At 39.5% G+C, this 18079-nt stretch overlaps 1 protein-coding gene across 3 annotated transcripts in view; it reads right to left on the reverse strand.

Moving 5' to 3' along the window:
• Window positions 1-18079, reverse strand: part of LOC110974907 (uncharacterized) — a 64607-nt gene that overhangs the window by 38462 nt on the left and 8066 nt on the right. For 2 of the 3 annotated variants that reach the window (XM_022226862.2, XM_022226861.2), the window contains exon 3: window positions 12708-12812. In XM_022226862.2, the coding sequence (XP_022082554.2) occupies window positions 12708-12812 (105 nt within the window). Of the gene's footprint in view, window positions 1-6716; window positions 7589-12707; window positions 12813-18079 lie in introns of those variants that run through there. The other variant, XM_022226863.2, reaches the window with a different exon arrangement.

Consider the following 18079-nt stretch of genomic DNA (forward strand, 5'->3'; position numbering starts at 1 on the left):
ACAGCATCACATGTGGAGCTTGATGTGCAATTTCTGTTGCCAAACACACTTATACAGTGCATGTCAACACAATTTTATCTAACCAACTGTTCTGGATTATAGTTTGGTTTGTAAATACCCACCAGTTGGTGACAGGAACCCAGTGATCTTAACCCTAACCTCCCTCAATCCCCCAAAATCCTCCAGGTCAGGCTAGCCCCAGAAAATAATACTTTTGGCAATCCTCTTGAATACAGTTCCCAGTCCACTTCAATTCTGTGTTTTCGCAGTACTGTCCAAAGGACTTCACATCAGTGAAGTACATGTACGGTACATGTACATTGGACGGAAGAGGGAGATTACAGTGTCATACACTTCTACGATCAAGACTCAATTAACAGGCTAAGAAAAACCAAATCTTACTTGGTCTTTTTTTAGTTACACAATGGTCACAATGCGATTACCCCGACGGCTGCAATTCACAACATATGTGTACCAGTACAGATACAAAAAATGTACTTTGAGAAAATTTAAACTTGAATCTTACTGATGCACAGTGATTATCTTAGTGATGTCACTTTCCACCATTTTTGTCACTTCCATATTCAGATGTTCCCCATGGTATCATTAAGTATCAACTGTATCATGGGTGATTCTAGCCAACACTGACCATAAGCAGTCCTATATTACTGCAATATAAATATCAGCAAAGCCCAATCAAATCAATCATGCTAAATCAAAATTACTGTTTCTACACACATCAGCCAATGACGGATTGCGCTCCTATACCAGTACATGGCTTGCATCAGTTTCCGCTGCTGTTCAAACAAATGCTAGCCAGGCTTCATTCTCAAAATGATTTTCATTTTCCTTGTCTTGGATGAATTCCAAAATGTGATCAACTAAAGATGAACCTGTACCTTGCTATTATGGCCGTCATCAGGAGGATGTGTAATTACAAACACCATCTGCTAACTGCATTTTGTTAGCTCTAGACACATACATGTAGCTGTCTCACGTTCAGATATAAATTCATTTTAACCTCTTTGTTTTAAAGCAGTGAATCTAATGATTAGTCAATAACATGCATAGTACAAATCCCCACAATGGTGCTAACTATAACACTAGACTCCATACACAGTTACACCCACACATTAAACAAAAAGCATATCATTTATATATTTAAACACTTAACAATATTTTCAGGATACATGTCAAGGTATACATACTTGTAAAGGTACTGGGATATTTATTTATTTACTTCAATGAAGAGATTCTAATTTAACCAATACGTGCTATCAGCATGAATCGGGTAAAGAATGACTTGATATCAAGTTTATTGTCTTCTAGTGGATACAAACACCATACGTTAGTGGAGGGATCTTTTTGTGAAAGAATAACATAAAAGATGTGATTCACTCAAACCCAGATGCAACCAAATTTTCTGCAAATGTGCCTTCTAAATTTTTAACATACTTGGTAATTCACATCTCCTCTGATCATTCTGTTTCAGCATGATCCAAGTTTCCACTTTTGGTTTGCCAAAAGTGGCAAAAAAGTCAGACATCCGATTGTACCTTTCCTTAGAATTTTAATGTTTTAAAAAATCCTTCGCCAAGAAAGGACTTTTTTTCAGTTTCAGATATTGTTTAAAAATTCAAATGCAGAGAGTGGACCATTTTTTATTTGCTTAAGAAATTCAGATTTTAGTCCCAACACTAGTAAAACCTTAAAGTACAAAAAATAAAAAACATGCAACACCAATAATACTAATGAAATGTTGTTTTGACACAGTACTAATGCTGAGGATTTGTTTGAATGTTACTGGTAGCACTCTATGCTTATTCACAATCAAGTCTCATAGATCAGACAGTATCCAACACCTTGGATCTCACAAATGCAATAGAAATTACTCACACTGTTGTAGTCTCAATGTCAAAAGCCACTCGTGTTTTATAATCTTCACATCCGCGCAGGTATATGAGTACATACTTGTAAAAGGTTTATCCAACTGGTAATAATGTGCACACATGCTGAAATGACAGGCAAACTTAATGACAGACAAAACTACATACACATGTACAACATGTGTACCATACCGCAATGAATTGGGGTACATTAATGTTATGTAGTAATAAACTACATACATTTAATGCCACAAAAGGAACTACATTTATGAGTGTTTTCGAAATGAGCGGATTCGGCTTAAGACTTCAGTTCCTTCACATACATGTACATGTACATGTATGTGAAGGTGAATTGTACAGGTTTTTAACAACACCTGCCAAGTAAGGCAAAGTGTTCTAACGGAAGGGGAGGGAGGATGATTGAACAGCCAGACAGGCAGACTTCTCTCCATTCAACATGTGGCCAAAGACATTGGAGGTCCTTCAGTCTCAAGGGATTGGAAAGAAACAGGTGTGGGTATGAACATGTAGGTATTGGGTCACCATCCAACCTTTCCCATCCCCAGGCGGGAAAGGCCGCAAAGTAGCACTGTCAATAAACACATCCCATGTACATGTACATTTACAATAAATTGAGCTGTCAAACTCCCATGTATTTGTGTCATCATCTGTTCCATTATTACTGTTGATGCTGAGTAGTTAAGGCACATGTGCCAATAGTTGTATATGTACCAGTTCAGGTGTCTATGAAGAATATTTGCGGTACCGCTACATTGTCAACTACAGGTTGCTGGTTAATAGCTGAGTCTTTCATCAATATGCTAACAACATTCTGAAATCTGGCGGTAATTAGGAGCACTGGTACTAATACATACTCAGTTATCAAATGCATGCTCAGCTACAGGCCATATCAAAAATATGGGAAACCCAGATTCAACCACAATTTATAGGAAAACTGCAGATTTCTTTATGAAGCATTATATGTCTCCAGAAAGGCCTGATTGTCTTCTTTCCAATAACACTATGATCACATGCAGTTGTCACGGTTAACGAGTAACAATGCATTGTTCACCAGCAGGTGAAATTTGCACGGTGACAAGTTACTAGCAGGTTACACTGTACAGTAGATGATGCACATTTGAATGTGCTTAGGCTAACACAAACTAGTACTGGCTTTTGAATGTCCCCTGCAAGGATGCATCCACACCTATGTAAAATTTCATCTACACTTCACAGCAATGTAAGCACTTTACAGTTTCCATCCTTCCTTTTTATAAACCCTGAAGCTCAAAAGCTAATAATAATAATAATGGATATTTATAAAATTAACACATCCATTGTTAAGCAATAATTCCCTGGGGTATGTAAAACCATATTGAACTTGGAGGATTGAGGACTGTTAGGGTTACTGGTGAACAAGGTGCTGCATCATTATTACCCCTGCTCACCGGGCCATTCCTGCAACCATCTGATTTCCATGGGGAGTACTGTACACATGCATACATGTGAGCTTGCTGCTGCCATCTCACGGTGGAGAGAGGCAAGTGGGAATAATGTGACTTGTACAGGGTACCCTACTGCTGGATTGAACTCACAACTCTACCTGGTACACAGCAGCAGCAGAAAACATGACATTACCCAAATACGTAGGGATTGGGTAAGCACAGGTTATTTTTGTATCTCAACACTAAACAGGAGATCAAATGCCAATGCCTATCATCCCCTCCCCAATTAAGACTATGCAGCCTACTTGGACACTGTGTATTTCAGCAAGGGGCATGAATATGCAAAATAATTAGACAATTCTACCATGAAAGATAACAGCTTTGGAATGCACTGCAGACCTTCCCGCTCACATCAACAGCCCTGTCTTGACACAGCAAAGTGAAGTTTGACAACACATAAACCCCACAGGTTACACCCACATGGATGCCGGTCATTAACCCTCATGACCCAAAGCCTCTAAAATCAAACGTCTGGGTTTTGTACTGGCACTTCCTTTTTGGATTCTGGTTGACTGATAAATGTAATGCTGGTTTAATGGACTGGAACATTTAGGATGTAACACCAACAGAAACAAATAATGACGATTTTTAGATAGAACACTTTACACAATGGAAGCAAACAGCAACTGTCAGTAACCCCTCCCATATCACATGGCACAGTTACATACTACCGGTTCTGAATTCAAAGTTAGACAGAGTAACATTGTTTGCACTCAGGGACGACATCCATTTCTGTATGTACATATAACTCCCCAACCCAAATAAATGACTACTCTTGTGAATGGTAACTGTACTTGTAACTTGGCTATACACATCTACATGTACAAGATCTCTTAAATAACCCGTAATTTTTGAAAAAAAAAAAAGTTGACTGTAAACAGAAAGAGAAAGTATCCCTGTGAACTCAAAAGGCTTTGCTAAACGTGATCTCAAGCAGGCCTGACCTTTTTGTGCAGCAGATATTGGCATTTTCAAAATGAGCCACAAGTTGCCAGAGCAACTTTTGAGTGAAAAGCCTTTCAAAGAATTGCAGTGTGTAAATCAATGGGATCCCTCAATCTTTTCACCTCTACATGTACCCAGTACATGTAGGGTAAATTGTCCATCTTCATGCCCTACTGGTGGATACACAAGCACAAAGAGCTCAGTTTGCTCTGTCTCACATCAAATCTAAAAGAGACTGCCTCAAAATATGGCTTTCAAACTCATTTTGTGGGATTCAGTAAGAAATCAGGAATAAGTATACAGGTTGAACTCAGGCAAAATCATGTTAACTTCAAGATGGAAGCAAGATAAACACCTGGAAAGCATATGCATACATACATGTACCTGACTATCTTGGGACATAATTTTCTCTTTAAGCATACACATACACTGTACTTTTCTCTTTCACCCCAACCCCCTCAGGTGTAACATCATGTTGAAATCAGAGGATTTGAAACAGTTGGGGATAGCTATTGGCAACTGTACATAACACTATTGTACGTCTCTGTATTGCTCCATGCATGTAAAAGAGTTCCACACTACAAAATGACAGACACTTCAACATTACAAGCTTTGACGTTTTTACTGGATGAACATTTCCAATGTTTAGTCTAATCAGCCAAGGTCATGCGTATCCATCTGAGGTTGAAATTAACAATTGTTCTCTAAGCATAAAATTATATTCTGGAAGGTGTCTTCCATGTTCGCACAAGCAACATGAGAGTATAAAGTTAATGTACATGTACACATTGTGCAGGCACGTGTACATACCGGTAGTGTTGTTAAAATATTCACAGGCATGACCATGTTCTTCTCAGACACTAATCATGGTGAAGAAGAGTATAAATGATGCACTTGTCATAATCATTTATTAACCCCTCGCGCCGGGAAGCGGCTATAGTCGCCGTAAAAATTGAGATCCTCGGCCCACTTTTCAGCTATTATTCTCGGCCCACGCTCCAGCGAACACGGTGGAAGAAGGCAGACCCTGGCTCTTGTATATATGGTAATTGGTCTTTGTGCGTAGCCCAGAAATGAAAAGATTGATTTTGCATCACAATCACCAGCTTTACAATAGTCCCCACTTTGAAAAGAGGCAACGGGAAAGTGGAAAGGTGAGTAGAGCCTCATGCCTACAAACAATCAGCCTTTTCAATGTGTAATTCAAAGCTTGCAGAGCACGCAGGGCCACAAACCGAGAATTTGCGGTTTGGCAGGTGGCCTTCGTGGCCAAGCGAGGCTGGAATTCTTTGAGTTGACTTTCGGGAAAACTTCTTGTCGTCAAGGGGTTAAAGACCAACTCTGATGATTTTATAAGTTTTGAAAATAAACTATTGTTGTGTTTAGTGTATAATAACTCATATATTTATTACAAAATCGTGTCTGTATTGCATCTGTATTTTTGAAATTTTGCCGAATTTGTTGAACGGCGTCTTTTGAGTTTTATAAAAAATTTCCACAATCTGACTGCTCGTGGTGCTGTTGAGAAACCAAATTTGTATGATGTGATACCGGAAAAAACATTAAAACTGGTATCTGCGACACGACTGGTTCCGCTACGAGCGTACATGTACATAAACATGGAGCTACATGTGCATGCACCACGTACTGGGGATCGATCTGCATGCCGGGCCTAATGTGCCACATTATCTCTTTTCCGTTGTGAGTTTGTGCTCCTTTCTTCATGGTTTACAGTAACGCCGAAATCATACATGTATATCATTTGTGGATGTATATTACTAGAAATTCTGCCAAAGAACCGGGATTGAAATTCTTTGAGTTCTTGAAGAATGAGAGCATTCTTCAAGTTCATTCTGTCGTCCACGGCTATGCATGCTGTGCCAGCACTGTGGTATTTCTTCTCCATGGCAATACATCACAGAAATCAATATTTATTAGATGCTAATAAGTTGTGCCAACACATCCATTTTTACAATACCGGATTGGACTCGCAGGAAAAATGGGCACAAAAACTGTGTTTTATTAACACGAAAACGTGCACTGCAAGGGAAAGATTGATAAGTGCCACTTTTATTAGACTTGGCTCTTCTGAATAGGATTCAATATGTGAAAAATCAGCATCATTGGAGTTGGTCATTTCAGGGGAAGGTTATATTACACACACACACCACCAGTTTACAGTACGTGTACACAAGTCCTGCACATAAAGGAAAGAAACTAAATAGACAAGTTGTGGACAAACGGCTAATTCACTACATATATACCTGTATCAGTAAGATAAACTGATCCAAATGTTTCAAGGTACATCTACATAAATATGTTTCTGGCCCACTTTTTTTAAAAACACTTTTAAAGCCTTCGGGAACTTTGTTACATGTACCTCATATGATGGAGTCCCCTGCCAATGGCTCAGTGTTCACAACAGGCAAGATTTACACTGTTCTTGCTTATAAGAATTGAAACATTTGCATACACATGTCCATGTAGTTACCGGTACTCCAAATGCAGTTACTGAGATGGCTGCACACAGCACTACTGTATGCACCTACCAATACTTGTGCAGTAAGCCTACATTCCTAGTTCAAGGCTAGGATGTGATACTGATGTAGCTCCCTCTTGAGTTGGGAAGCGGAACAGTGTCACAGCATGAACCACAAAGATGGAGTGGCAATCCATGGAATCCAATGTGACACATACGGTCCAATGCCCGATAATGTACACATACATAAATTTACGTGTTCATAGTACAAGATCAAGGAGCCATGATGACAGTCCGGTACTGCCTAATTGTAGTGTGCATGAATCAAGTGACAACCTAACTCTGGGTTCATACCACTGCATTGAAGAACGTAGAACCTGTACTGAGTGATCCCATTCAAGTTTATCAGGCCAATAAATCAAGGGGGCAGCAAAATTGCTGTCACATGTTCCCTCAATCAGTGTCATCTCGACTGTAAATCTGGTTTAAAGATCCAACTGGCACAGACATATTTTCCTTTAAAAGAATGGCTCTTTGTGGTGCTCTGCAGTGAAGGGTTTTCTGTATCGCTGATGAATTTACATTGATACTTAGGCAAAAATTGCCGCATTCACATTGCACTAAAAACTGTTTTGTTACTACAAGTGTTTCTTTCATACATCTGCACTTGCATGCAGATTACTTGCAAGCCGCAACTCGCATAAAGTCCTGTGGCTACTTAAACCCTACAGAGGCTTGTCTTCACAGAATAAAACAATTGTGCCCTCCAGATCCAATAAGCCTTTTGCCAGTTAACTTTGACCCAAATCTGGTACACTGAGTTCTTTTAATTCATGTGAACATAACAACGTGAATTCTCCTTACTAAAACCACGGTTGCTATACCTTGTGATTCGGGGCAAGCTTTCGCTGAGTTACATAAGAGACGCCTTGCAACAATACACTGTTCTCAATGGATAACAAGGGCATAAAGGAATCAGTCCATTCCAGAGATGGTGGTTGCTATGCGAAAGCTTGCTCCGAATCACGAGGTATAGCAACAGTGTCTTCAGTCTGGGGGAATTCAAATCGTTATGTTTATGTGCAGTCAGATAACTCAGTGCACCAGATATTATTCAAATTGAACTCGCAAATGGCTTATTGACCTTATAATCTGACACTGGATGTGACTTCAGGGGAAGCATGAAATTCTGTCTTCTTAAACTGAAAAGTCAGCCATTTTGCATCTCTGATGTTGTAAGTAAATTATGGTATAGGGTATGTACACAGGAACCAATAGAGGTCATACTAATCTGTCCTCACCATTACCTGTGATCAAGTTATAAGTTTTACATGACAGCGGTCACTCCTAAAACTGACAATGTAATTCTTCTGTGACTTGGTTGGCCCTACAGAAGTTAATGGTGCAGAAGGTAAAACAAACAAAAAAGGTGATCACCACTTTACAACGTTGACAGTTTACCTGCCTTCCACACTGGATTTACATGTAATTTTGTCAAATTGACAACTATCTCTGAATGTTAACTACCAAAAGTTAAACGCTAACACGGCTAATGAAACACTTTTCACAAAAAAATGACCCTGGGATTAGAAAAGCTCCCCCCTCATTTTTTCAAATTTTGAGGCTGACAAAGTTGAACACTGAAGCTTCTGCCTAATATGAAATCACTGTTTTCCCAATACAAACAGCCGCATATGCATAAAAAATCGGTAAGGCTCTACAACGCCCTTACAGAGAACAGCATGAAGGAATAAAAGATAATGAGATACGAGAGCACTTTTCAAGGAGAGTAATAAAACCCTCTAGATAACATGGGCCCTTTAACCACCCCACATCAAAGGATGTGTAAACCTCCTAGGATTTATATCCATGAATTTCACATGGAGCACATGTACTTGTACATGTAATTACTTTCTTACAATACCTATTCAAAGCAACCATAATAAGCATGCCCTCAATACTCATGCTCCAACAGGTTGTGGTTTTCAGTCAGCGCGCAGCACCTGTAAAAGCTGCTCCTTTCATTTGCTATGTATGCACGGCTGTCTGAATCATGCATATGTAATGAGCTATGTAGTGGACTTTTCAACAGTGTATACCACCTTGTGTTACCTTTAAGAATGGAATATCTTTACATAAATCAACAGTTAAGATATCTGTCTCATGTATTTTGTAAAAATATAAATATTTGCAGTCTCTTTTGAAGGATATTAGCCGGAAAACGTAGGCTTTCATGTGTAAAAATGAGGGTACAAAAAAACTGGTTTTAGTGGATCCAAATCTGGGCCGGCAGAATCTTGTTGAGGGCAGAAAGATAGATATCCAGCCAAACAATAAGTTTTTACTTTTCAAGTCATTGCGAAACAGTCAAGTGCACCCAAAATATTTCGTTATCGCAGATTTAGACTTCGTGAGATTAACTGAGAAAACTGTTGTATGTGTTTCATGAAAAACTATTGGTGATAGGTTGATTGACATATTCTCTCTAATACTGGCCAATCAAATGACATCAGAGATACGCGTAAATGTGTGTGACCAAAATCGGGAACCCAGACTTTGCATTGAAGGAAACCTAGTGTTGGTCGTTTAATAGGGAACCAGACTTACCATTCGTCTCGCAAAAATATAAATACTGCCAGGATTGCCGAGTGAGTAGTGCATAAAACTTTAAATAAAACTTTTTATTGGCCCGGCAGTGAAAATGTTGGTATTAAATGGATGATTAATCCTTTTCCTGAAGAATTGTAAGTCCCAATTTTATCCAGTTATTGCAAAACAGTCAGGTGCACTTAATAAAGAGGAGGCCTGCGATTTTCATGAAAAACACTGAGCAAGTTTGCGTCCAAATATTATGCAAGTAGGGAATCTTCTCCGCTATTCAAGCGCTCAAAGGACCAGCCTATACTGAGACGTTTATTTCTAAATACACTGTACAACCCGAAGTCCTCATGACATTTGGTCCAATCAAAATGTTTTAAATGAACAAACCAATTGACCTTTTTACGAATAAATTCAAAATAATATGTACATGCTGAACAGCAGAGCATAAAGTGGGCATAAAGTGGCTCACTGAAACTACAAATGGATACAAACTTCCTGGTCATTTTCTTTAAAGTTCTGTTTTCCCTTCTTTGTTTAGCAAATCCTCTCAAATAATTTATAACACCTATTTCTTCCTATTCTAAGCACCTTGCGAGTTTTTGTTTGCATGGCAGAAAAAAAAGCTTACATTTAGCACAAAAACATGTTACTTCTGTGTTCAGGCTGACATCACCTTCCCCCCCCCATATACCAAAAATGGAGAGGGGGGGGAACGAAGGCCCAAACAAGGACAAGGGCAGAACCAGGGGTCTGGAGATAAAGCAAACTTAAAGCTCCTCTCTTTTTAGTGAATGTAATGTGAGTTGGAAGCCACCTCTTTGACAATGAAGAGGAATTTATCATTTTTCTAAAACATACATGTAGACTGAATCCCAAAAAAAGAGAAAAGTTGTTATGAGTGCATTGTATCAAAAGGAGGTGAAAACTGGCTATGTGAGTCATGTTACCAATATCTAAAATGTGAACAAATAAGGAATCATGACCTTCAATTTAAATCATAATCCAGCATGAACTCTACTTTTCATTTTAAAAAATGGAAAAGACTTCTCCCCTGAGGAAAAACGAATGTTACAGGTGCATATAACCACTCCATGTTTCTAAACTCCTCAGTTAATTTCATTAAACATTTTTAAACAACTTTAAATCTCAAAACAGAAATAAAGGGATATAAAATAGAAGAATGAAATACTGGTGGTAGTTGGGGTCAAAAATAAACTAAAAGGAGTGACAATTAGGCACTGAATCTGTCAAAGCAATGCGGCTGACACATTTCATTCTGCACACTAGCAAAAATGACAGCCAGGTTGCCCAGCCACTGCAGGCCAAGCCCAGGCTAGTACCACACTGAAAATCAAGCTGAAATATGTGTCGGCCACTCACACTCTTCCTCTTTTTTTCTAAGATATTTCCAACCCTAACCTAAAAAAAAAAAAAAAGATAACACTGGTTTCTTAAAACTGTACTGGAAATTCTTCAAAAAGTCACTTGCTTCCTTTGAAAAATTGTAACTTCCAGAAAACTTTGCAGAGTAATTTTGCAAATCTTCTACATGAAGTTCAATAAGCATACCAAAGCACAGTTATGCAAATCACTTAAGTAAGAATTATTATAACTGCATAATGTCATTGTGGGCTCTAGGAACCAAGGAGGAAGCAGTCTTAGGCTTTTCTCCAGGGACTGTAAGCCATGCACCATAAACATTTTGACAGGAAAAAGATGCCAACCAAGATAATTAGGGCAATAAAGTTATTTCAGGGAGTGCAAAAAAGTTGGAAAACCTATTTAAATTGAGAAAATATGGTATCACGTCTGTTTGTTGCAGATTACAGTCGAAGAGGACTTAACCAACAAAATCTTCCTTGTCCTTTTTTGTAAGTGGAATAACAAACAAAATATTTGTTTACCACCTGAAAACAATCGGTCTGAATTTTGTTGTATGACTAGTTTGATTCAGTTTGACAAACATACTATTAAAGTTGTGACAGGTCACAGTTGCCTTGTGGCATGTAAGTGACAGTGGCATTGCCAACCTTCCAGAAACGATCAAGGCTGTAGATGGGTGGACAATGGACAGCTATCAGCTGAGTCATTAAGCTAGGTTGAAGCTTGCTGATTCCTGGTATATTAAACTGGAGGTCAAGATGTACATATAAGCTGAGTATGCACATACATTTTATATTCACTACCCGACCAATCGTCTAAGTTCCATCTGCAGAGACAAAACGGTTGAAGCAGTCATCTCATGATCCTTAAATTTGTCCTTACCTGGCCCTCACATGCCAGAGTACTACAGTAAACCTGGGTTCAGTGCCACAAAGCTGCTATGCAGAAAATACTGATAAATGGATTAATGTGCTGAGCTGACAAGGTCACAATAAAATACAATACCTGACATATTGGCAGGGGGGGCATTACTACCATATTTTCTTTACGTAGCAAATCCAATCAAACACAGAAAAACACAGCAAGCAAAATCTGCCAAAAACAATGTAAGGTCTTGAAATTCACAATGAAAATTTTTGCAAGTTAATTCAAAATACATGCACCTAATTCCTCTTTTTGTGGGGGGGGGAGTGTGCATTTTTTGCTGACCTGTCTTGGAAAATTCGCACTGCGCATGAACAGTGTCTGAGTTTTGCAAATTGGTGTCAGAATTAGCACGAAGAGTTACTATAAACTCTTAAAGGCTCAACTCCTGAAAAAAAAGACAATGCAGCCCCCCTGGCTCTTTAAGCTTAAATGAAGCAAAATATGTCAGAGAGATGTTATAAAACAAACACTGACTGCTTTATTTTGTGGTATAGTAAAAAACTAGCCTCTCTTGGTGATCCCTGGATCACTTTATTGAAAGGCTTGTTTTTATTATATCATTTGAAGCAGTCAATATTTGTATAGATGACCATGTACATACTTGCACATAATGCACACTGACAATGACTAAAACACTGTCAGTAGGAAGCTTCTCCGATCTTGCCCAATCCAACAATGTGTAGTAAACCAATTCGCAAATTCTTTGAGCTTCAAATTGGGAATGTCAAACTCCATATGAAGAAACTGTGGTAGGGCAGTGTAGTCCTGAATTCACTGAGATACTATACAAACCAAATGTCGGTGTTTAAAGGGTTTGAAGACACAGGGGTTAACCTGATCATAACACCGAGTACAAGATTATCTTGACAGCCTATCACAGCAGTCTGTGCTGCAGCATTTGCTCCTCTGGTATTTCTCAATGCCACAATCTTAAGTCCATCTCCTGGTGGTTCCTGTCTCTCTTCTTCCTGTAAGACTTACCCATGTGCCTTTCTAGCGCTTGTGGCTTGACAACTTGACTGCACTGTTCACAGACCACCAGGTAGAATTCATCTTGTGTTGGGCAGATACCAAACACATTTGCATCTGAGACTGTGAGTTAAGGAAGACACCAGCTAATGGGGCAGCAACTAACAAATGAAACAATAGAAAGAAGCATTCCAACTTGAATTCAAAAAGACATGTATGCAAGTGTTAAATCTCAAATTATCCACTGTTTTCTGTTGACTATGCAATCCCAAACTCATGCTGTGAATTAAAAGAGCCCAGCAGTACAGGACAACAGACTATGTAGTCAAAGACTTATCCCCACACACCATGCTACAAAAAAATTCAGTGCTGCTATAGTGTGAAACTGTCAGCTGTTTAATGCATGTGAAGACTGATATTTGAATCTCGTCTTTGGGCTCAAGTTCTGTCTAAACCCCCTTACAAGCCCACAGCCACGGGGGGAGGGGGGTTGTCATCAACTAAGCAGCTTCCAAATTACAGACATTGTGGTATATTTAGCTAATAGGTGCTACTACACCGTGCAACAGGTGACGCAAGCATAGCAATGATAGCCTTTTTTTGCGCACATCAATTTGTGTAAAGTTTCTAGAACAATGCCTACTCACTTGGTGTAGCACATCTGAATGCTGTGTCTAGGGGCAAGCCAGGGTCTTTGTTGGTTGCAAATACACGTAGGTGGGCACATACTGATAATCAGATGTAGGCATAGCTGTGGACACCCACTTCGGCCACAACTACATGTACATGTACAGGGTCCAGATATAATACAATATAATACAATACGGCGGTGCGTCTGTATGCAAGACACAGTCACACATAAACCAGATAGCAACGAGCAAGTACTACTAAACTTCATTTAAAATGTGCACAAACCATATGGTCTTTGCCTGGGCACCAGGCACAGGACGGCAAAGGACAGTTCAGAATCAAAGCACATCTGAAGTTGAGATTTTTTAAAAGAGATGCAGGTTTCACTTTTTCATCTGTCCGTCATCATGCACAACTGCTGAATATTGCAACTATGCCACAGTATCTTATTTACTTAATAGTGGCACGATTTGTTACAAGCTTTGGGACAGTAGATATGTTACTACCAACACAAGACCACTTCCTGTCAATGATCATCAGATTATCCGGCAAGTCTGGAATACATGTACATGTATATATGTGGAACGGAAACATTTGGTAACATGTATTAGAAGTTAGTGAAGCTGTAGCGAAGCATAACTACCGTACGTGTTAACGGCTCATCCAACAGTATGCCATAGGAAATCACTGCAACAACCTCAGTCCCAACATGAACTTGAGTTTCAGTGACACTGAACACTGACGGTCTTATGTTATGTCTTTGTCAATAATGTTGTCCCTTATGTTGAAAAAAGAGAAGTTAACTTAAAGGTTTTCAGATGTTGAGTCTGAAGAACACTTTCATAAGACATATGAATGGACGGAAAGTCAAGACAACCCAAGATCACAGGTCCCAGAGGTGGCTGGGAAGGATGGAATGATGTTTTCAATGATCTGCATGGAAAGTACAGAGCAAAACAAACTTAATTCATACCTAAAAGGGTGAATGAGTAATATGTCAGCATTTTTCATCAACTTTGGCACGATATGGTAGAGCAATGCTAATCACTTCAGGCCCCCAATAAAAAATAAATATGAACAAGTGAAGCAAATGCTCCGTCCACAAGACAGACCAAGAGGCACTCTGCTCATTTGCATACTAAATATGGTCTATACTTCTAATACAGTTAATTTCTTTATGAAAGGAATTGATAAAATTGTTCATGCAGCTGTCGGTGTGGTCATATCCTGAATTGTACGCTCCAGCACACGATGATATTTAAACCGACCTTTCCAAACTGTTTAGGCATAAAGGAGTAATCTTTCACATGGAGTATATACCATATGCCTGCAGCACTCTATTCAAGCTTCCTGGATTCTACCAATAATGCATATGTTGAACTTCTAACTAAGCCAATCAGACTTGCTTTTGATGCGAAGGAGGGGAGAAGGCTCACAACCACATTTTTCATGCATATCTATCTACATGTAGATGTATCCAATACTAGGATCTGTAGCTTGGACAAATAAATGGTGGGTGTCTTTGTTTATGGTTTCTATACCACTGGCAAAAATTGAAGTCACACCTTCAGAATGCAAGTATGTACTTGGATTTTTGATGGCCAATCTGCATAAGACTTGTTTGGCATTTAAAGGAACTACACATAAGTGAAATGGGGAATTATTTATCTCCGATCTTCAGTGAATTTCAACTAGAATCCATAGTGCCTGCAACAACATAAGGCGGCAGCCACATTGAAGCAGGATTCAACAGGTCAACCATAAGTACATGTGTGCCAAGGCTAAACAGCACTTGAGGCTCACGAGTCCTCGTCTGTCAACTACAGGATCTAACAGCGACACTCTTCAACAAACTAGCTCCAACTGTATCAGAAATGGGCATTTTGCACCGAGCACTGCAGCTGATATCCCAGTGCAATAATGCACCTACTGCACTTGGCTGCATCTGAGTGGAGATGTAGCCAAACCACTGAATTCTTCCAAAAATTCTCACTTTGACTCTCATGGATTCAACTTGTACACTTATGGTACTTTGAACTCCAAACTCTGGTACTTCAGGTACAATCAATCAATCATATTGGCTGATTCAGGAATGATCCTAAAAACTTTGAGGTTTAAGCAAAAGTGCCCTTCCTTTTCAGTTTATTTAGTTGACCCAATTTGAAGTCAACTTGGCAATTACAAAAAACCAGGGCACGAATGTTTACATGTACATGCACATGCACATCAGTTACAATGTCAAAAGTCTAACTGAAAGCCACAAAAACTGTACACTGCAGTTCATCTGAATAGTGTCTGAATTGACGTGAGGCTGGATGGATTGGAATGTACTTGTGAAAACTTATGAAATGTCTACAACACTGAAAACGGTTCCCTAATATTCCAATCAAATGAGAGAATCTTTTTAGCATGTAAACCTGCCTTCATGCAACACCTGTTGCAGTGATAAAAAGACTGGTTCCATGCAGTGACAGACATGTTGCCAGTCACAGACTATGACAGATCACGTTAAGGGAGACAGGTTATATGCATTGACACATCAAATAGAGGGCAGGCTGCACAGTGACAAATCACATGTTATGACTTATCAGGCATGGAGACTGGATTAAGGGATCTCCCTGGGATTTCTTTCACTTGTAATATGCAGGATGTCAGTTGCAGTTCAATACTTGAAGTTCTCGGTGTGGGGTTCAGGACCTGCATTTCAAATGCCGTCCGGTACATTTTGGGGCATTTCTCAGAGTCTTTAAGCCAGACAGTTTCATAAAAATTAGAACCATGCTGAAATATTTGGATTCTCCCTGGATTGTTGTTCCTGATTAGCTTTGCTGAGCTCCATGCCAGATCACATTGTCGTGCCAGTCACATAACAGTCTTGATCATGTTGTGCATAATATACCACTGCTAAACTAAATGTGTCTACTCAACAAACTTCAAACCTGATCTTCACTGATACTCCAACATAAACATGTCCTCTATGACTGCTATCTGTCCAAGTTTCCTGCTTGAATGCCAGTTAATGATACTACATTAAAGAAAAAGAGGATTCTTAATTCCATTTCTGTTATTTTCATCCACTGACACACGACAGTGGAAATTTGTTGGAGCACAGCAAATAAGGCACTTGCAAGTTAAATTTGAATATAATCTGGTACACTGTGTTATCTGATTGCATAGAAACGTAACAATTTGAATTCCCCAGACTAAAGACACTATTGCTATACCTCGTGACTCGGGGCAAGCTTTTGCATAGCGACCACCATCTCTGGAATGGACTGGTTCCTTTGTGGCAATCTTATCTGTTGAGAACAGTGTATTGTTGCAAGGGGTCTCTTATGTAACTAAGCAAAAGCTTGCCCTGAATCACAAAGTATAGCAACAGTGGTTTTAGTATGGAGAATTCAAGTTGTTATGTTCACGTGAATTTAAAGAACTCAGTGTACCAGATTTTATTCAAATTTAACTCGCAAATGGCTTATTGTGTCCTGTGTTAAAATCTTTGTATTATAACTATAAGGATCATTCCATGAGGGTGGGGCACAATTTGTGAGGGTGTCAATTGTTAGACCAAACAAGAAATAGTCGGTCCCTGGTCAGCGCGCGCGTTGATTTTGAACATGCGCGTCGATTTTTTTTTTTGTTTTATTTCTCAAAATTTTCAAAACAGCGCCCTCTATTTCTGCACCACCTGAATGTTTGCGAGTAGACTGATTCCCAGCCACAAGTCCACAAGTCGAAAGGGCAATTTGTTCAGGGAACGAGACTAATTCGTGGGTAACTGGTACCCGGTGATACATGTAGATCCGTTCGGACTGCTTAATGTTGATGTCGAAGTCAAACACAAACAGTAGACTATGGGTAGGTTACAAAGTTGTAGCCAGCTGATCAACAACAATGGCGGCATGACGTGCGACCTGCTACTACTAGCCTTTGCTGTTTGATCAAACATGCCACTCATTTCTGTGTCCGTTGCTAGTCTTTAAAAGCCAACCCCATCCCCCCTTAAAAGAAAAAAAAATGCATTGCCACATCAATTCTGGAACTTTGGTCTGACCGGAGACCGAGTATTTTTTGGGAGGCCTTACATGGGCTCCGTAAAAATGAACAGCTATTTCCCTGCATGTGGATTCCAAAATGACGCTGTTATACATCTTGCAAGGCTGAATACAGGAGAGTGTATGTTATTTTTACCGATTACACGGCCTACTTTACAGATCATGACAGGAGGTAAGAGTTACGTATGTAACAAGTACACTGTCACAAATTGTGCCCCAACCTCATGGAATGACCCATAGATACAACAAATTAAGGTTCATGTTGCATGTGTCATGAAAAGGTATTGTGTATGATTGGCACAATGCTGTATTGCACACCATAGAACATAGAGAACAGTGCAAATGTGTCAGATTGACCTCTATCAACATGGGGAAAGTCTACATTTCATGCAACACTAGCTGCACTGAACCAAAACAAGCACATAGTACATTAACATGTAAATGCGGTTGATAGTTGGGGAGGTAATGCCACTAACACTGGAATGTATCTTGTTTCGTCTGTGGACCAACGTGGTCAGTTGAGCAAATCCAATAATGCGTACTCTACAAATAGCCATATGTGTGTGTAGTCACTGCTTACGTGTCACACAGTGCACAATGCATATAGCATGACTGCGATCACATATTCACAGCTGACCGCAACGCTAGCGCCGGCCATGCCATGGTGGCATCCACCTGGTTCCCAATTTGTTTACAATG

The sequence above is a fragment of the Acanthaster planci genome, linkage group LG04 (assembly GCF_054643075.1).
Source record: "Acanthaster planci isolate LZ-2023a linkage group LG04, COTS_SCS, whole genome shotgun sequence".
NCBI lineage: Eukaryota > Metazoa > Echinodermata > Asteroidea > Valvatida > Acanthasteridae > Acanthaster > Acanthaster planci.